Raw genomic sequence first — 22,693 nt, 5'->3', positions numbered from 1 at the left:
TTTTGATACTGTTATCCAGGGAGATTCTGGAATCATGGCAATTAGACATTCATTGTTTAGTAAGTGGAAAGATCCCCAAAAGGGGAGAATTTATTACAAATATAACAGCAGTATTGGTGCATATACAAATAAACTAGCTGCTCTGGTTACTAGATTAGCAAACCTCATTGTACTCGAAGTATTCCCTTGCCCTAAAATTGTAAATATGCACTCAGAATTATGATGAAAATAGAAAGGAAATTATAAACCAAAACACTCAGGAGGAAATTTTATCAATAACTGAGACTGAATTTTTCACTCTGTTAGACCTAAGGTTAGGGTTTAGAACAGAAAGCTCTAATGAGCGCATTGACTTGGATAAACTAGCTCAGGCTTATGACAATCTGGAAAGAAGTTTTCAAGATTCATATAAAAAGGGTTTAATACCCTCAACATCCACTAGTAGTGTTACTGTTACACTGGACAAAGACCATAAGCCTCCTTATCAGTATGATATTTTTGTGCCATGGGTTCAGAATACTATTTCTTTGTTATCATTTTGCTTAGGATTGGACAGTAACAAGGAAGTGGGGGCCAATGTTCTTGAAATGATTTATAATATCTATTGTCGAGGTTAGTCAGTTGACAATGTAGTAGTAAGATATGATTTTTTTTGGTACATTTTTGAATCTATGCAACAACAATTACTAATGATTAAACAAAGTACAACTATAGGCAAGACGAAGACATTTAGGTTCACAAGTTACTTGTGCTACCTTCTTTTAACAAAGCATCACCCAATATTTGAGACAAAGAACAACAAGCTTGCTATTGAGGTCTATAAGTTTGATGAGAAAACCCTAAAGAAATCAGAGACACCAAGTCCAGTATATGAGTGGACACATAAGATGAGGATGATTGCTAACAATAAAAACTACAACCATTTTGTAGACTTCTTTTTGGCACCTATTTACCAAAAAATCACAGGCACTACAATGCCTAGATTGCTTGTGTCTTGTAAAGATTGCATTCAATTGGGAGGTCAGATTCAATTGGCTGACTGGTTCTTCATGGAAGAGTACATTGTCTTAAGGTTTTACGATTTAACGATTGAACCCTATAAACTCCCAATGCATGTTAAAGAAAGGGTTTTTGCATTGGAATATGTAAGGCATATGGAGAGTGCAGATGAACTTTTCAGTGGACAACAAAAGAAAATGATATTTCCTTCCTTGCCTTTCGCAATTGGAGGCCTCACATTTGAGAGAAAGGTTTTCAAAGTGGCAAATGAATTGGTAACTTTTTTTGGCTTTCATTTTGTTAGTCACTGGAATTATGATCCACTGAACATAATAAAAACAAGACTTATTGCCAATGGGAACTCTGCGAGCAAATATCGACACCGGGAGATGCCATTGATAGGAAAGTTAAAAAACAAGGATTTGTGGGATGAGGTTGAGAAAGAGATGGAAAAACATGCAGCAGAGAAAAATATTTCAATGAAACAATTGTCATCCCAAATTACAAAATTTCACATATCAGAGTCACACAAATCAGGGCCTCTGACATACTTAAATTTCTATGAGAAAGCACCTGAACCTTCTAAGAAGTCTATGTCGAAAGCAATTAAAGAGGCATGCATATCTGAAATGTGGTGTCAAACCAAGACAACTGAGTTTTGGAAAATGAGGCAAAATTTGGGTGAACCAAAGACATCATCAAATTTTGAGTAAATTTATGAGGATGACCTTTTTAACACTTATTGGAATAAAGAGCATCCAACTGTACTATATCAACTTGAGAGTTGCAGTGACAGTGATATTCAAAGACAAGAGGACCTCCAGTCTGATGCTGACATTCAAGGTATTGAGGATTCCAGGTCAACCAGGGGTAGAGATATTATTAAACTTCAAATGAGTGATTCTACTAAAAAAATGTATGGTAAAGGAGAAACTATGATACAAAAAATGGGTTATGCAGGTATAGGGCCCATTGGTGCAAGTGGTGATGGGATTTGGAATCTAGTTCCAGTACCAGACCCACCCAAAAAGATGAAGTAAACCAATCATTCGAAGCTTCGAGATTGAAGATGATTCATCTAAAAAGGGCAAAAAACATTATACTTCTACTTCTGAAGGTCATCCCAACACATTATTTGGTAAATTGTCAAATCCAGTTGTAGCTGATCCCACTGGCACTGGCACTAGCATGGATGAACCTTGTGCAAAAAAGAAAAAAACTTATGACAATTACACCGCAAGAGATGTTAGTGGTTATTTCAACAATGTATGCACCAGTGGCTTCTGTACAAAACCCTGAAAATAGTCCTAAAATGCCAGGATTTGGAATGGGCCATCTTCAGTATGTTGGCAATCCTCAAAATATAGTTGTAGGTGGCGTAAGTTTAGCTGGAGATGGAGGATCATTAGCATTCAACGATACAGTTGATAATTCACCTTTCAAACACTCAATTTTGTTAGAAAACCTAGATTTTAGTTTGAATGAGTTTGCATCAAAGTTTGAACAAACAAGCGAAAGAAATAGGCAAATTATGAAGACTTTGGAAAGTGATGTAGTTGCCAAATGTCAGGGATCTACTAACAGAATATTTCCAACATATGATCCAAACAATGAAATGATGAACTTCATGGCTGTTATGCCCTTGGGTAGGGATAATAATCCACCACAAAATGTAATAAATCATAACGATATACAAGTTAACAGTATTCAAATGGATTTGTCAAAAGTGAAAAATATTGACAAAATCAATATATCAAAAGATAGCAACAAAATGGTCTACTCTACACTTCTGAAAGCGGAGAGGGAAAACAAATGGCTTACAAAGAAAATAGAAAAATTGCAGGTAGACCTTGATAATGTGAAGGCGAAGGAGAAAGTAGTAGACAATAGGTTCAAAGAATTGCAAAACAAGATAAAGAGATCTTCTCCTATAGAGGCAATTGTCCAGCAAGAAAAGATGAATGAACAAGTGCAACATTTGACTAAAGAATTGGATGAATGCCAAAAAAGACTTAAGAATGAACAAGCGTCTATTGCACAGTTGTTCAAGTCTGTAGAGAGTAGTGCACAGGTCATGAATCAATTGAAAACTGAGTTGGAATTTGCTGCCAAGGAAAATAAGATTTTGAAGGATGAATGGGAGAAGGAAAAGAAAAAAATGGAGTCTAGGGAAAGTATGATTTTTAATTTGCAAAAGGAATTGGGGAATGAGAAGAAAAAAGAGGAGTCTATTGCAGAAACAATCCACAATTTGAATAACCAATTGGAGAATATAAAACAAAGAGAGTTGTCAACTAAAAAAACTATCAGTGATTTGAAGGAGGAATTGGAGAATGCAAAGAAAATGGAGTCTAGTGTTACTGCAAGCACTAACACAATTCACAAATTGAGGAGGGAATTGGAGAATGCAAAGAAAAAAGAGGAGTCAGCTGCAAAGAAAAACCTCGATTTGAGAAAGGAATTAGAGAACATGAAGAAAGAGGAGTCTACTCAAAGTCTCCATGATTTGAAGAAGGAATTGGATAGTGCGAAGAAAAAGGAGGAGTCCACTTCAAAGACAATCCATGATTTGAAAAGGGAACTCGAGGAAAACAAGAAAAAAGAGGTAACTACTGCAAATAAAATCCAAGATTTGAAGAAGAAATTGGAGGATGAGAGGAAGAGAGCAACTGAATGGGAAAGGCAACTAGAGGAAATGTAGAAAAAGAGTGAAAAAGAGATGTCTGAAATGAAGAAAAAGGTGGAGAATGTAATGGCAGAAAATAGAACGACCTCTTTCGAAGACCATCATGTGAAGGATACTATAATAAACACAGTTAAGATTATGAAACAATAAATTTGGGACAAAATAATGACGATCAGTGATGGTTTGGTTGAATGGCTTAATTTAAATAACAAACTCAGAGTTGTCTTTGAAAATGTAAAAATTGATTTTCAGGGTAAAAGACAAATCTTCACCAGTTCCTTAAAAGATCTTTTTGACCAAGTTCTCAATAAACTAAAGAGATCTAGTGACATGGATTTGGAAAACCATGGAATAAGCAACCACTTGGATGCATGTGTAATGGCCATTAATTTCTTTCAACATGAAGAAGTAACGCAAATTGGTGAATCGCTCAATTCTTCTTCCAAAGAGTTGATGAAGATGAATAACACCATAGTGAACTTTCTAAATGTTAGATTACCAAATCCTGCTAACTTAGAAAGCACATTCATTGGAAATGAAAATTACATGAAAAAGTTGCAGGGCAAGATGAATTCTCATTTAGGGGAATTGCCTAAGGAATTCACTCCAGAGGGAATTGCAAGTTGCATCAAACCACTGTCAACAATGAGTGATGCTATAGATAGATTCCTCCTATCATATGATTCTATCTCTTAGAAGTATTTTTTGTTGACAAGACTACAACTAATTAGCTACAACCTCAAAAAAATGGGGCTTCCAAATGATGTAGAATGGAGCGCCCTAAAGAAATTCAGGGAAGCTAGGTCATCTTCTCAAACTGTTACTGTTGCTATCAGTGGCAGTCATAGCTGATAGCACTAAGTAGTAACACTGTAACAACTTAGTAAGTGATAGAACTATAATTGTTTTGTTACTTGTTTCTCTTTAATTTCAAATGTTGGATTTAATTTCAACTTTTTTTAATGTTAATTGTTACAGGAATCAAGAGCCAGCATATCAGGATAGTTGGGCAGCCAGGCACTAGCATAATAGCATACTATGGCATATCAGAAATCAAGAGCTAGCATATCTGATCATATATACAATTACAAATTGACCTACAACTATTGTTGCTCCCTTGTATCTGCAAAAGGGAATTCACGGTCATTGCAATTTGACATTGAGTCATTTGCAAAGGGTTGTAAATGTTTGTAATTGACAATCATTAAATGTATTATGTTACAAGCTGATTTGTAATTATAAATTATAATACAATTTTTTTTTTAATGGAGCTTATTCTGTTAAATGCATTATGTTACAATTTCTTAAAGAAAAAACTAGAATCAATGAAAATCTCAACATTTTAAAAAAATATAATCAATGAAAATCTCGACATGTAAGTACTAAGTTTGTAACATCAACATGTTCAAAAATAAATAAATAAAATTAAGCATCTATAAAGGGACAGTGAATGAAGGCTATAAATTAAATTCTACAAACATGTTACATAATTAATTAGTAGGTAGAGTCTTAGATCAGAGCTACTGGCCTACTACATGACTCTCGTAGAAGGTTGAGAAGCTGCTATAGTTGCCATTCTGCCTGGACTGGCTTAGCATCACTATCATTAGAATCCTCCTCATTTATTGCATATAACATTTCATTGTTTGTTGTGTTTTCTTCAGATTCACTGTCAGCGTCAGACTCACTATGCATGCCAAATTCAACATCATCTTCATTGCTTTGACTTTTAATATCATGATATGAACCATTGCCACTGCCACTACCACTGCTACTTGTGTTTGAAATGTTGGCAATCCCTCTTCTTTGACATTGCTTTCTCCAAATGCTGATAGCCCTGTCATAAGGGAAACTTTCTACCTCATACCTAGAATTATAGAGCCTCAGACAATTATCCAAATTTTTTTCTATTTTTTTTCTAACCTTTGACTTAAGGAAGCCCAAAGTACTGAAAACTCTCTCATCCTCCACTGAACCCAATATCATTGTCAAACATAAATTGTTAAGCTTGAAATATTTTGGTATTGCCTCTCTCAACTGATTTCTCTCACCAAGGTTTTTCCAAAGCTTTGTTACTGATCCCTCTTCATTTGGGTTCTCCATAACAACATATTGTTCCCTCATTATGTTTGCAAAAGAGTATGATTGATCTCTTAGTCGAGTTTCATCTAAAATTTCATTTATGGTGATTCCATTGATTACTTTGGGTGTGCAAAAATGTTGAATCAGAGTCGTCATCCTTCTTCAAAAATTAGTTGGACTATTTAGAGACCAATATTGTGGAAAAATAATTGACATTGCTTCCAAAAATTCCTCTAGAGGGAATCTAAATCTGATTTCTGATGACAGATTGTAGCAAACTCGCTTGAGAGAGTCAAGCATAGAGTCTTTGATCCTCTTGAAGGCTTCACTTGTAACACATGAAAGTACCTTCTCTATTTTTGATTCAACTTTGCTTCTTGCTTTGTTGAGGTTGACGTGGGCATAGTACTGCATTGGTATTTCAACTCCACGTGCCCTAGCATATACCTCATCATTTGCACCAATATGTAAAAAGTTCCCAGGATTGTTCAAATCTGAGATTTCTAATCACTCTGCAAACTTTGTTTCATTTAATGGTAATAATCGCTACAGAGTATCCAAGCTACTACATGTCATTTTATGCAGCTTATTATATTCTGCAATGTACATAGCTCTTTGTTGAACCTTTTTAATAATATTTCTCATGTCCTATAGCATGGGGAGAATAGCTGCTAAAGTTAAGAGTAACTTAACATTAGTTAGGCTTGAATATAGCCAAGGGAATCTATCTTGCACAGAGTGGATTAGTCCAAGCAATGATGGGTATTCAGACATTACTTGATGCGCTAGTCCATCCAAAGAGATCCATCTGGTATCATTGTCTTTAAGAAGCTTTCTCCCATCAGTAAGTCTTGCAACAAAGTGTTGAAATTCTCGAACTCGTTTTGGACTTCGACAGAAGTATTGGTAAATCTCTTTGATTAGAGATTCCACTTTACATACACAACCAAAATTGCTGACAATTCCAAAAGCTAGATTCATTTGATGGGCCATGTAATGAATGGGAATAGCATAGGGTGCCAAATCATTCTTGATCCTTTTGCAAAGACCGCTTTTATGACCTTGCATAACCGAAGCACCATCTGCTCCAACACACACCAAATTTTTGGCAATCTCCATGCTATCCAAACCTCTAGATTCAATTAGAGTAGTCTTTAATAATTCATATAAGTTTTCAGTTGTTGTACTACGATTCAATTTAGCAATAGATAGTAGAAATGGTTGACAACAAAGATTGTTTACAGTATAAACATGCATACACACCCAGGAAGTATTATCAATTGTTGTAACTTCATCTAGAGACAATGCAATGAAATCTAAGTTTTTTATAGATTCCTTCATATCTTCTATTTCAACCTGCGCAAGACATTTAGCCCATTCCCACCCGTTGTTTATTGACCAGTGACTGTTAGGATAGTTTCGAGTTTTCAAAAGACGCAATAATTCAGTCATTGTAGGGTAGTCTGTCATAGGGCATCCTCTACTCAATAGACAAAAGACTACACCTAATTGAACTACTTTTGCCATATTTTGCACTTTCGTTGCTTTCCCAATAAAATCTTCAATGGAACCTTTTACTACAGAATGCTTCTCCCATATTTGCTGGTGTAACTCGTATATTTCAACATTCCTGATATGCAGACACTTCTCCTTTGTTTTCCAAGTTAGCACGGATTTATCAACTCCATCTATAATTTCCTTCTTGTAAACTTTATCGACATGCTTTTCTATGGTATCAATTTTAAGTTGCAGCCTCTTCTCCTTCTTTGTTATCTCTGTGAAAATCTTACATCTGCATTCTACAGGAGGCTCATCATCATTTGGATTGGGCACTGGTTCAATGAACCAGTACTTTTCCACCCATTTTAACTAAAAATTCCTTTTGGACAGATCCCAGCGAGATCGATCTTTCTTTGATTCCAGTTTTCTTTTCCCCTTTTGTGCATGAACTTGATTTATGGAATCAATTTTGGTTTTCTCAACTGACTGGTCTAGGACTGACTCCAATTCTATAATCTTAGTTTGTGACTCCCTACTTAGGGGAAGTTTCTCCAGATCTTGTTCAAGTTCATCCTTGACTAAGATATCAGGTTCACCAACTTGAACTTCAATACTGTCTAAGGGTCCAACTTGTGATGAATCTCCTTTTTCAGTAACCACTGGAGATCTAACTTGTGAATCTTGTAGGTTGCCAACATTTCCACCACCAAAATATGCCGCTATGGTTCTGTGTTTTTGTAATGGTGGCCTCTCTGATAAAGGTTGCAAAAAAATATCAACTTAGTTGACCAAAAGACTTAACTACTAAGACTACATATAATAAAAATAATATGATTCATTCTCAAAAAAAGGGTACTACTACTACAGTACTACAGTCTACGGTACTACCCAATATAATTCACAAACCTAATACCTATAGGCTATCTTAGCATCTAAGGTGTCCAGTCACTAGCGGACACTGGATAGTGAAACTAAAAAAAAAACCAGTACCACTTACAAAATAATTTAAAAATCACTTGCCTTTTACAAAAACTAGGGTCCACGAGTCAATGGCCAATGCACTCAACACTCTGAAAGTTCAGTAGCAATAAGAAATATCGATCTCTAGACCAGAAAATAGAGAATTGTGTAGAATAATACTTTCTTATAGTCCAATCTAGGTTGGCGAATTAGGTGGGATTAACAAGCAAGAATGTCAAATGCAGGTGAAATGCACCTTTCGATGCAAGCCTAGAGTAGGAAACAATTGGCTAAATGGGGTGGGTGATTGACATACATTGGTAAAATGGTTGGTAACACCCAACCCAAGGAAAAATTAATATGGTTGTAGTAATGGAAAAATAACATCGGCCAATAAGAAACAACATGCAAAGGCTGGCGATATGTTTAAAATAAATGTATCCAAACTGTATATCACATTGGCAATTGCACCAATATTTTTGACCAATCATGTGATAACTAATGGGTGACCACCCCAGGTGTTGGACCTAAATATGATAAATATCTGGTGATGTAGTTGGACCCAAATATGATAAATATTTACCAAATGACGATTGACCCATCAGGCGGGATCGCCAAAAGGCAAAGATTAGCCACTAAAGTAATCCCTGTCACAAATGAAAACTTTTCATATCATTTTGGGCACAAAAACCCAAAGTCCTAGTCCTAAGACCTAGGAACCCAACACGCTTCATACCAAAATGGACAACCATAGATTGAACTGACCAAATCCACTAGCCCTCAAACATTAAAGACCAACTAAGGCCAAAACAAGAAAATAAGACTTGGCTAAATTCTAGACAAGAAAAACCCAAAAATGAATCTTAGGTGGTCCTGCAACACAATGTCATTACAGATGCTCTTATTTATGATTTACAATTCTTAAATTATCTTTATAGAAAAAAATCCACAAAGAAACAAGACTACCTCACACAAGAAAATGAAGTAAAATATCATAAATGAAGGACAAAGACAAGTAGGATTATGAACAATTTTTATTCAAGGATTAGAATAAAGACAATTGATTAGTTGATGTCATCAAATTTAAAGGTAAAAGTGTTATATTCTAAAGACTCTTTGACCCATGTATAATTTTGAAGATTCTAGAATCTCAAAAGTTAGTGAAATGAAGACCTCTTTGATAGAGGATGATGCAATAATATATGTCTCTTGTCAATGTACTTAATATAGTTTCAACTGTGGTGTAATAATATCCATGTATTATCACATGCAAAATTATAAAATGCTATTATGTGTAACTACATTAGATAGGACTGCAATTTATTGAATATGTCAATAAATAGTTAGAAACCTCCAAACTTTTTTTCATTCACTCTCCTCTATAAATACAAGAAGGCTTATTTTAAATAAAGATTTATTTGCAATTCAACAGAACTCTACCAATTTTTGGTAGTACTCTAAAACATTGGGTCTAGAAGTAAGTCAAATTTTAGTCAATAAGAGGAGCAAGTTGTTTTGAAAGAATGTGCTAATTCAAGTTATCATGTTATAAATATTTTTGAAAATTGATTGTGAATATTATTATATTTTATAAAAGGGATTCAAACCCAATTGTGTAGAGTTTGAGTTATTTCTAATGTTTAAAGTTATAATTATTTTTTCAGTTTTGATATTGTAAACTTTGAGTTGGTGACCACATTTGAAACAAGTGTATAATACTAAAGCAAAGAGATAATGTGTAGAGTTTGTGTTTCTTTAATTTTCTTCTTTTGTGTTGTAAGAGTAATATACAATTCAAAATTTTAGTTGGACATATATTTTTCTCTTATTGTATTTGTCGTAGGTTATACTATTGCAATCAATTGTACTTAACTAGTTATTAAACTTTTCTATCTTAACCAATTAGATGTATGTATTTTTAATTTTAATTGTAACTTTTAATTTTTGTAATGTTTATTTATGATATTTTTAATTTTTAAAAGTTAAAAATTTATTTTACTTGAATTTCATTGGCTTATAAATTTGGGTCTTATAGGAGCAGATTTTGAGGAAGCACTACCCCATATTTTAGAATGTAAAAATATTTTGTTATGTAAAACCATTATATCAATAATATGTTACTATACAATTATTTTAATAAAATATTTTTCTTTTACAATAACTTGTGATTATATTTTATGAATAACATATAATGTCCCTACTAGTACACAGGGTATTAAGGCGGCTGCCAAGGTTTCTGCCTTGGCTGGGGTTCGTGCTCCTCTTGCAGTTTCTTCCATCATGCCATCAACAACAAGGCATTCTCGCTATCCTCCTAGACATGCGGAGATACTAGAAGTGAAACGATAGGCTGTAAGGTCAGAGGATTTCCCATCTGACTTCCACTTGATTTCTACCTTCTTGCAGAATAGCTACTCCTCTCTTGAGGATGAGGATGATATGGAAGAGTTCTCATGAACTTCCTCTCTTGGAATGTTTGAGGTCTTTCAGACCTCCCTAGGAAATTCTATGTCTGGGACACCCATCATAGACTTAGTAATTTAGATTTTCTCTACCTGCAAGAAGTTAAGATTTCTAGTTTCATACTTTTTGCTGCGTGCCACATCATTTGGTAGGATGGCGTTATGTTTTCCTCTTAGCATAAACCTGGTCGACGTGGTGTAGTTACTCTCCTATCACCTCACCTTCATTTTGCTATTATTTCGCATGGTTCTGACCCCACGTATAGAATTATCTGGCTTTTGTTTTATATTCACAATCATTCTTTTGGAGTCATTAATGTTTATGCCTCTAATGATGTTGTGGAAAGGTCCCAGATGTGGGTTTGGCTAGCTGAAAACTTGCCTCCTGCTACTTGGGTCATGTATGGGGACTTCAATATGGTTGAAGTGGCATCTGACAAAGATGGCATTCTGCCCCTTCGGTGGACAGCTAGGGAAAGAGAAGCCTGGTACTACATGCGAAATAAATTGGGCCTTTTTTATCCCAATACAAACTACTGCTAGGGTAGTGGTGTCTGGCACACTTGGTCCAACTTTCAAGCTCAATTTGATCACATTTTAAAATGTCTTGATCATGCTATGATCTCTATGTAATCTTTTTTCTCTTTTTCTGAAGATCAAGATTTTCCTGTCATTCCCCTGACAGATGTGACGTTATCCGACCACTATCCCATCTATTTTGTCATTTCTTAGCAAACAGTTGTCCCCAATGTGGCAAAGTCTTAGTTCTTCCTCAATATGTTTGTGATGCTGCATGCTTCCACCATCTCGCATATCAAACATATCTGGAATTTGGAGCCATGTCCACCATCCTAGCAGGGATGGATTCAATGGTGGAATGCTACCATTACCAGAACTACTCAGTTTTTGCGCATCTATGGGCACTAGCTGGCAATTTTCAGGAAACACTCTTATGAAGCCAACACCCTCACCCTCAAAAAAGCCTTTGAGGCTCTCACCTTCAACCCCTTTGATGTGGATTTGCAAATTCACCTTGCCAAGCTTCACCATGGCAAGAAAATTGCTGACAACTATGCTGCCCACGGAGCTCAAATCAAGGCCCATCTCCACTAGTTGGAGGTTGGCGATAAAGCCTTGAAGGAGTTCTTTCGGGCTCTCTGGGTCCGTCATACCAATGTTGGGATTAAAAAGATCAAATAGGGAATGGTTGTTCTTTCCAGTCTCCCTGACATCCTACAAGCATTCATTCATCATTATGAGAATTTCTTTGCTTCGCAAGGAAACTTAATTTCTCAGGAGGAAGTTCTCAGAAAGTGTATCTCTGTTACTCCAAATCGCCTTGCAGTTGAGAAATATTCTTTTTGTGAGAAACTTCTTTCCCTAAGAGACCTTAAAGAGGCAGTTTCCTCCATGGAAAATGACAAGTCTCCTGGGTGTGATGGCTTTCCCTATGAATTTTACAAACACCTGTGGGAAAAAATAGGTCCTATCCTACACAAAGTCTATCTCAAAGCATATCATAATAAAAGCTTATGAGCGATAATAAATAAAGGGAATATCAAATTCATACCTAAAGCTAGTGATCCTAAGGACATATGCAATTAGAGGCCCATTACCCTTCTGAATGTGTCTTATAAGATCATTGCCAAGGTACTCTCTCTCAAAATCAAGCACATGTTGCCTTTAATTCTGTGGGCTGAGCAAACTAGCTTCATCAAGTCTAGATATATTCTTGACAACATCATTATTTTTTGGGAAGGTATGAAATGGGCTCGCAAGTCCAAGTAACAAGATATATTTTTAAAGATAGATTTTGCTAAAACCTATGATCACATTGAATGGCCCTTCATCTTAGTTATGCTTCAGGCTCTGGGTTTTGGTCCCAATTTTCTTCAATCTGTGGAGATGTTCTTTGGTGATGCTAATGCTTTCATTACCATCAATAATTCACAATCTGAGGCTTTTGGACTTTTTCATTCAATCAGGCAAGGTTGCCCTCTAGCTCTAGTGCTTTATGTCCTTGCTACTGAAGGTTTTGGCTATTCACTAGCTCATTCTGTGTCTTTAGGGTTGGTTCATGGAATTTCCTTTCCTGAATCTTCCTCCCAGTTAATCAATGGTCATTTTTCTAATGATATCTTTCTTATGCTTCTTGAGGATGAAGAAAAATTTAAAAATACTTTAAATTGTCTAGACACCTTTTGTCAAGCCTATGGCTCTGCCATCCAATGGCATAAAATGCTCTGCTATCGCCAGTCTTTTTTGTTAGCTCCACCTTGGCTCAGCTAGTTCCAGTGGAAATGGGTTACTCACAGGAAAATCTTCTACTTTCTTGGCATTCCCTTTGCCTTCCAGGCCTCTTCTGTGGAGCTTTGGAATGTTGTGCTTGCCAAGATTAGCAAAAAGCTCGACTATTGGATCACCAAGCCACTTTCTCTTGTTGGTAAATTCCAACTTTATTCTAAGATTCTGGCCACCACTCATGTGTACTATTCTTCATGTTGGGAACCCTCCAAAGCTTCCTATCTCAAGCTAGAATGTTTGCTTAGAGATTTTCTTTGGGCTTCTGGTTCTAACCATCATGGTTTTCATAGAGTTGCTTGGGATTTTTGTTGTCTCCCAAGGGAGTCTGGTGGTCTTGGCCTGCTTTCCACTTAGAAATAGGGCCTTTCTCTCTGTGCAAAATGGATTATTTGAGCTATTTTTGGGGACGAAGCCTGGAAGATTTTGGTGAGGCACTGCATTTTTTTTGGCTTCCCTATTAACAGGTCTGTGTGGAAGGGGATTGGTTTTCAAACCCTTCTCATTATGTGTGAACCAATGGCCATTCAAGGCTCATTTGTTATTAAGAGAATCTGGAAAGCCTGGGAAGCTCTTAAGCCGTGGCTTTGTTGGGTTGGAGATGAGTTTCGCAATGGGCTCTCCTTGAATCAACAGAACATTTGGTGGTCTCCCCTATTTGCAATTCAGGGTACTCCTCTCACCAAGATTCAAGGTGCCAATACTCTGTGTTTTTTCAAACATGGCATCTAAACTCCTAAGGATCTCTTTTCAAGAGTCACTATGAGTTTCAGGTCATGGGAAGGTATGCAAGTTCAGTACCGCCTTATTAGTACATATCAAAAGACTTTTGACATTCTACTATCTTCCATCCCTGTGCACCTAGTTCATAAGGTGGTGATTCAGTCTGTTTAGCCTTGGTGGCATGATTGAAAGTGATATCCTGCCACACCATTTGCCAATTATAAGCCCAATATGGGACACAGATGGCTCTTTCCCCATCTTTCAATGGTTGACATGCTTAACCAGCAGTGGCATTTGCAATCTTCACTTTCTCAATGGAGAAAACATTTTGACACCATTTAGAGTGCTATTACAGAACCCAAGATTGCCCACTTTTCTTGGTGCCTTGCCTTACAAGGTCTTCCCTTGGGGCCTTGGCTCAAGCACATTTGGGTTCTTGATCCCAAATGCCCCTTTTGTGGTCAACCTGAGTCCTTTTTGCATATTTTTTGGTTTTGTAAGCATGCTCAAAATTATTGGCACTGGATTCATGATTTTTTCAAGCCTTTTAAGCCCAAACCATTTTCATGGCACATGATCCTGTTGGGTGATTCCCCCAAAATTCCTAGGAAATTCACTCAGATTTGGCATACCTTCAGGATGGAAATTTTGTTTTCTCTGTGGAAAGATAAGAATGCTTTTCTATTCACTCACAGTTTTTTGGATGTTAACATTGCTATGTACACTAAGGCATGCATTTGTAACAATGTGGTTATGCAGATCAAGGTGCAAGCTAATAAAGTTTCCCTAGAAGTTGTTCACTTACAAGAATTGTTAAATCACTAGGGCAATGCTCCTTGCACCATTGCCAGAGTTCCTTTGGATGCCTCAACTGATGCCTCTATGCCTCATGGCCACTATTCTCACCGCTAGTCCTTAGGCTGCCACTCGCACACACTGCGCTCCCAAGCTTCTCGCCATTGCTCTCCTAGTGGTGGTGATGGCGGATGGAGGCACCGCTCTACTTCTCTACCTTGCGGTGGTTTTGGCTAGTCCCTGGCTCCTCCTCATGGGCCTTGGCAGGTGTAATCTAGGAAATTTCCTCACCTAGCTTTGGCGTTTTCTCCTCCGCGGCTAGAGGTTTAGGATGCAGAGGCTGGCCCTAATCCTACTGCTACTTATGATGGCTAGAATGTTCCCAGTCTACCCCACAATCCCACTTATCCATGGGGATTTCTTGATAAAGATGATCCTCCTTCCTCGACTGGCACTACCTTGGTAGCCTGAGGTTGTTTATTCTTTTCTTTTTTTGATGAATAGTTGTTGTTTCTAGCTGAGGCTGTGTTTTTAAGTCCGGTTTTGGCCATGTGAACTCTTTTGTGGGGTGATCTTGTATCCCCTGGCCCCTTTTTTGTGAATTGTATTCTTAGTATATTTTATTAATAGAAAAGGACTATTCATCATATATATATAATACAATTTTTTATCTTTAAATAAAATATCAATACTTTAAGATACAACTTAATTAGTTATAATAGTACGATCACATTTATATTTAATTATAATTTTTTTGTTCAATTTTTTTTTTCTAAATCAAAATTAGATTTTTAATGTAAAAGTATAATTTTAAAAAATTAAAAATTAATCAAGTTTTATAATATTAATAAAGTTATATCAAATTTTACCAAATTTTTAACTTTGTTACTCCATCTAATTAAACTATTATAAATTATGGCAAATACATGCCACTGTGTGGCACTTGTTTTTTACTTCAAATAAGAAGCCATGAGAAGGCACTAATATTTCTTGTGATTCTTGTTATTAAATTTTCCAAGTTTGACTGGAAAGCTTGTTATAAGAAATTATCATTTATTTTGAAATGATAGAATATGAAAAATGAAAAGCACTTATTTTAAACAAAGAAGATATGGAAATTTTTTATAGGAATAATAATCCTCACAATACAACTAAGAGGGGGGTGAATCAATTGTGTGCCATATTTACAAACTTTAGGATTCTCAACCAAATCACCAATGAAATATATAGAAATGTAAACCAAGATGAACAAGGTATAAGCCAACAACATATGAAACAATATTTATTTTGGAGGAAAACCTTTAAGGGAAAAACCTTGGTGGGGATGATATCCACAAGATCATGTACTAATATAAAAATCCCCTTGAACTAAGAGACCTAATCTAGTAGGGAGTCAATTCAAAGCATTTAAAATATTAGTACTTGCTAAAATAAAAGTCTCTAATAAAGGATAAGTCCTTGTTATTAAATGGTGGGACCCCTATTAAAAGGTTCACAACCCTATTAGAAGTTCATGAGAACAAAAGGTTCACTACTTGAGCACTCTGCTTGGAGGAGGGAGGTTAAATCTACCATAAATATGTCTCATTGTCTAAAAAAAGAGAAAGGTTAAATCTACCTTTGATGGCAACTAAATTTACTTTACATATGCATTAAAGTGTATAATGATTAATCATATATGCCACTCATACCTCTACCAAAGCATCTAACCAAATATTTAGCTCTACTGTGATATCTAGCATCAAGGATTGCATCTATATTATCCACCATACTATGCATTACAATAAAGGAATTACTTTCCTTAATATTAGTTACAAAAAGTAATTAAGCCTATTAGGACTTCCTCAATGCATAATAAATTACATAAACCAATTCTCAGGTACACATGGTACCTATTACAATTATATAACTCACATTCTTGTTCATCTTGGTTTAAATTTCTATATATTTCATAGGTGATTTAGTTGAGAATCGTAAAGTTTGTAATATGGCACAAAGTTGATTCACCCCCCTCTTAGTTGCATTGTGAGGATTATTATTCTTATCAACATTTTCCACGTCTTCTTTATTTAAGATAGGTGCTTTTCATTTTTCATATTCTATCATTTCAAAATAAATGATAATTTCTTATAACAAGATTTCAATCAAATTTGGAAAATTTAATAACAAGAATCACAAGAAATATTAGTGTCTTTGCATGACTTCTTATTTCAATTAAAAAATAAGAGAAAAATATATGTACAACTAAAATTATGCAAATCATTTATTGTTGAAATGAAGAAGGAATTTGAAATGTCTATGTTTGGTGAAGTCAAATTCTTTGTTGGATTAAAAGTATGTCAACTAAAGTTTGGTATTTTCACTACACAATCCAAATATCAAAGAGATACTAAAGACTTTTGGTATGGAGGATTCTAGGACAATGAGTACACCTATGTCTACAGGACATAAGCTACCTAAGACTAATGATTCTACTAATGTGAACCAGACCCTATACATATCCATGATTGGAAACCTAGAGTATGTTATTCATAGAAGACTAGATTTAGCTTTGCCAGTTGTGATAGTCACTAGATTTTCAGAAAATCCTAAAGAGAATCACATGATGGCTGTGAAAAGGATCATGAGATATCTAAAAGGTATGAAAGAATATGGATTTTATTACAAAAGAAATAATATGTTTGAACTAAACATGTTTATTGACTCATATTGGGTAGTAAATATTGATGATAGAAAAAGCACTAATGGAGGTGCATTCTTTCTAGGAAAGAGATTGGTGTCATGTACAAGCAAGAAGAAAAATTGTATTTCCCAATCAATAGCTGAAGCCGAGTATGTGGTAGTTGTAGTAAACTATTTAAATATTATGTGGATCAAACAATTATTGAAAGGTGTGAAAGAAGAAATTACAAATCCAGTGGTTATCTGTTGTGATAACACAAGTTCTATCAATATTTCAAAGAATCTAGTGATGCACACTAGGACAAAGCACATTGCAATCAAGTATCACTATTTAAGGGAATTATTTCAAGACAAATAAGTGAAGCTGGAATATGTGAATACTAAATAAAAAATTGTTGACAGATTGATAAAACCCTTACCTAAAGATGCTCGTGAATATCTTAGAGGTAAACCAGGGATCATTCCCCTAACCACAACTACTTAAACTAACAAGGTGTGTTGCATCACATGTGCTAATTAGAATATCCTACATGGTGATGCAATCTATCTCTACTTTGGGACATTCTTGAGGTAGATATTTTAGTGTATCATAATACATCAGTCATAAACATATGACAAGAATTAGCCAGACATGCAAAATCTACATAATTTATATGTATGAAGAGTTTGAAACTCAAAATGTTAAATATATTTGGCATTATTGTGAAAGAGGGAGAGATTACTATAGTGGGAGATTAAAAAAGGAGAAATTACTACACTCTCTCTCTTTCTCTCTCTCTCTCTCTCTCTCTCTCTCTCTCACACACACACACACACACACACACACACACACAGACATCAAAGAGGGACATATTATCAAAGAGGGAGTATTTTTTCAGAAAGAGAAAATTAGAAAAGAGAATCAGAGTGAAATATGTTGGATTGTATGGTAACAAGTGGTATTGCTACATATTGAGATATTGAGATGTTTCCATCAATGCCAAAGAGGGAGATTGTTGGAAACTTACAATTGGAACAATTGTTGTTTTCTCATTGATGTCAAATCTATTGATAAGCCACTTTAGTACCTAATCTAAATGTCATATCTATTTGATTAATGAAGAGGATTTGAGAAGTTTCTCATAACAATAGCATCTAAAGAAAATTTTGAGTTATGAAAAGGGAGTTACAATAGATATTTGATTAGATAGACTTTGATAAAGAAAAGTGATTGTTTATGTCAAGAAATCTAAGCCAAGCTAAGCAATAGAGTAAAAGGCTAAGGAATGTTGAGAAATGCTAGTGGCAACTGAGCTATAGTTAGTGCTAAGAAAATCTAGTGTTGACTGAGAATTAGCATTGAAAATGAAAAATAATTGATGCCAAGCCAGAAAGCTTTATAGAAACCGAATAATTTTGTGATGACAAAGTGTCAGAATTTAGATGTTTTTGAGTGACATTATGAGAATGAATTGAAGGAAATCATGAGATCAAGCTGAAATAGTTGATTTCACTATTCAAGATGGAGAGAGAAAAAAGGGTGGGAGAAGGCAATTGAAAAGTTAAAAGAAGATGTAGAAAATACAAAGGAAAAGGAGAAAGCAATAGATAGAAGGTGTCAATAAATAGAGAAGATGATTACAAGTACTTCCTCTCTAGAAGAAAATACTTAAGGAATACTTGGAAGAAAGCAATAAACTCTTAAGTGATTTAAATCTAGAGAGAGATGTAGAACTCAAGAAGTTGAAGAAACAATTGAAACAAATCGATAAAAAATGTAGTGATATTATGAATCATGTTAATATAGATACAAATATAAAATTCAAATAACTCAAGGATAAATTGCAAGAATCAAATAAAAAACTTGAGGATGAAAGAGTATCTACAGTAGATATTTTCAAAAAGTTGTAGTCTAGTGGACTATTGGTTAATAGTTTGCTCTCTTATTTGATTTTATAATTTGACTCTTTTAAGGCCCATTGTTTTGGAGAAACAAAAGGATGTCACCAAAAAATGGGTCACTATATGTGTTCTATCACTGCCCTCTAAATTACAAGGTATAGCTCCCTTAGGACTTGTAATTATGTGCAATGAATTATGTCTTTCTTAGATTAGAATTTTTCATAGAATAAGCTCTTAACCAACATTTTTTGGTGACTCTTCTGGGGAGAATTCAAATGAAAGAGGTCTGAAGAATTTTCCTTCACAATTAGTTTGTACTCTAATTCCATATATATTTTGAGTTTCAAGAAAGGTCTTGTGGAAGTAAGTTATTTTCCATAAGAATCTAATACTAGTATTACGACCTCAACCTACTAGAGAGAAGAAGCTAATTCAAAGTTGAATATTGGTATAGTTTCCTTGATCACCAAGTTTAAGGTAAACTCAAAAAATAATTTTCTAAGAATTTGATACACCTTGGATTCCAAGTATACTAGGAATGCCAAGGAAAGAGGAAGAATTGACCCAATATACGAGGAACTCAAGAAGGCCAACTTTCCTATTCTAGTAGATATTTGCAAACAAGGAAGAGCATGTACAAGGGAATATGTGGCTAAGAAACTCCAAGATACTCACTTGTCTATAGTTGTTCCTACTAGAATGAAGAGAATTCAATCTTCTTCTCCCATTGTTGCTAGAACTTCTATTCCTCCTAATTTTTATTTTTTTTTTATTGGTGCAACACTCCCCATTTCAGTCACTTTCCAAAAAAATCATATCATTATACCAGTAGCTATGATAGTCCCTTAGGGAAATGCAATTGGTCCTCTTTCTCTTGGAGCTAATCATGACTTTCTAAGAGCATCAAGGAAAAATTACCCAATATACAATGGTGATGGCACAATTTCTATGGAACAACATTTAAGTTCTTTTCATAAAGCTTGTGGTGTCATGAATCCTCAACATGAAGATGTGGCAATTGGGATGTTTGTGGATACTCTTCTAGATGATGTTGTTGGAAGTGGGATAGCATCCCTTGTAGGATTTTCAACATGGCTTAACCACCTCCTACAGTTCTATAAGACTATTGGTTGTACTAGGCATTATCATGTCGATCTTCTGGTGCAATGACAACCTTGTCTTTTCTAACAATTGGTATTAGAGCTTGGTCACAAATTTGAATCCTACCAGCCACAGTGAGTGATGCTATGAGGGGGATTGTTGGAAGTGGGTCAGTGTCCCTCACAAGATTTGCAAAATGGCTTAACCACCTTTTATGGCTCTATAAGGCTATTGGTTGTATCAGGCATTAATAGGTCAATCTTTTGGTGCAACGACAACCCTGTCCTTTCTAATAGGTGTTGCTGATTGGTTTCAAGATTTACCTACAAGGTACATCATAGATTGGAATCACATGAAGTAGAGGTTTGAAGAATGCTACAAAAGTATAGAAGATGCACAAGTGTTGTTGCTACAATTGGTACAAATAAAGAAGGAACCATTTGTTTCTATGAGGGATTTTAATGCAAAGTTTAAAAAATTCATCAAGACAATACCTATTACAAGTGCACCAATAGATGATGATAAGAAGACTTTCTACATCAGCTTTATGCCTCTTGATTTGGGATATCAAATTAGGAGAGAAAATGTAGCAAATTTACAAGCTACCCAAATGTTAGCTGCCAAGATGTAAGATGGCATGATAGCCTTTGGTAAATGGAAGAGATAACTTCAATCTAGAACCTTAGGTAATGCAGCCAGCACTTCAAATAACACAGAAGCCATGCTCCAAAAGTTGTATAATGAGGTTATTCCATTGAAGAAACAAATCAATAGGCCTACTCATTCTTTCCATCAGCCTTATCAAGAAGGTTCTAGACATCCAAATAGAGGTAAGATGTTGCAAATACTACTTGCTCAATAGAGGTTAGCAATTGAGGTTGCTCCAAAGAGATAGAATACATGTGTTCTTTCCACTTAAGGATAGATCATGATGGGGATACATGTGCTAACATGATCAAGTACAAATAGATGGTGGAGAATAAAGAACAAACAGTGGAATATCTAGAAAGTGAAGATGATCATACTCCTTGTGGCAACTCTAAAAACTTTTATTTGAAGTATGAATTAGAATAAAAAATTGGAGGAGAATAAAACCTTAGTTGATAGTCATGACTAGGATCCAGAAGAATAAGAATCAATACTCCAATGTAGTGCCTGCTAAAAATCATGCATCATCAAATAAAGAAAATAAAGACAATGACATGGTACCTTCAACTTCACAAAAAGAGCACAAAGCTACAAGTCATCTAATTCCTTTGATATAATAAAATATTGTGAAGAGGTGAGAATTCAGATATCTCCACTAGATTACTTAAAGTCTAATCCCCATCAATTGCAAAGGCTAGTTGAGAATTATAATAAAGATGGAGGACATGTTAGTATTAATGTTAACATTGATCATTAAAAAAAAGCTATTATAAGTGGAACTCCTTTGATTGATGAAGATCTTGCACTACCTAAATTTTTAAAAAAAGAAGAGTTTGTGATCTTAGTTACTTATTCCAATAAAAAACTAGATCCTTTCTACATTTCCTTGTTTATTAATGGAAAAAGGTTGATTATTTGCATCATAGACTTAGGGGCTTCTGATAATGTGATGTCTGCATCTATAGCTAAAGCTCTAAGTCTTCCACTAACTAACACCTTTGGTCATTATTACTCAATGGATGCAAAACAAGTACCCTTTCTCAAACAAATAAAGGACACTCAAGTTGGTCTAGCTGCCTACCCTTCCAAAAGGATTAAACTTACCATCCTAGTGGCAGACATCCTTGCAAATTATGGAATGCTCCTAAGCATAATTTTTTGCAAATACATGAGGGGAGAGATAAAATTAGACTAGTCCTATGCTATTTTTCTAGTTGGGAACAAGAAGGACAAACTAATATTGGAAGAAAAAGAAAAGTTCATTGTCCTAAAATCAGATGATCCTAGGTCTCAAATATTATATCAAGAAATACAATTTGGTAATTATATGTTATTTTTAGATACTCCTGACATTCACGAAGAATCAAAGCAAGATAATAGTGAATAGCTGTGGACTTTAGAATTTCACAACAGTTGTGCCCATGCCAGTTCAGGTGCAGGAGTGGTTTTGACATCACTTAGTGGAGAAAAAATTTGTTTTGAATACAAGCTAGATTTCAAGAATACCAACAATAATGCAGAGTATAAAGCCCTTCTCCTTGGCATAATCACAGCAAAACAAAAAGGGATCAAGATACTCAAAGATCAAGGAGATGCAAAATTGGTGGTAAGGCAAGTCAAAAACCAATATGTGGTAAAGAACTCAAGATTGAAAAATCATTGTAATAAGGAGTGGGATGAAATTGAGAGTTTGGATGCTTTCTCAATTATAGCAGTACCAAGGGAATTCAATTCAAGAGTTAATTCTTGGGCAGTTTTTGCATCTTTGCTCCTACCACATCTTGATTTTACAGATCAAATCTATAAAGTGGAAGTTCTATTCAGGCCAAATGTTCTTGATAATGAAGATTTTTGGTAGGTGTTTGATGATTAA

The 22,693-nt window shown here is 35.1% G+C and overlaps 1 protein-coding gene across 1 annotated transcript in view; it reads left to right on the top strand.

Moving 5' to 3' along the window:
- The first annotated feature begins 11,892 nt into the window (after window positions 1-11,892).
- LOC149570726 (disease resistance protein Roq1-like) overlaps window positions 11,893-22,693 on the top strand; it is a 48,665-nt gene continuing 37,864 nt past the window's right edge. Inside the window, exon 1 of the mRNA XM_089817259.1 lies at window positions 11,893-12,122. Coding sequence (XP_089673385.1) covers window positions 11,893-12,122 — 230 coding nt within the window. The remainder of the gene's footprint in view (window positions 12,123-22,693) is intronic.

This window comes from Cupressus sempervirens, chromosome 3 (genome assembly GCF_028749045.1).
Source record: "Cupressus sempervirens isolate cs-2001-9-10 chromosome 3, ASM2874904v1, whole genome shotgun sequence".
In the NCBI taxonomy this organism is placed as follows: domain Eukaryota; kingdom Viridiplantae; phylum Streptophyta; class Pinopsida; order Cupressales; family Cupressaceae; genus Cupressus; species Cupressus sempervirens.
Note: the sequence above shows the minus strand (reverse complement) of the source record. Positions and strands in the feature narration are given on the sequence as shown.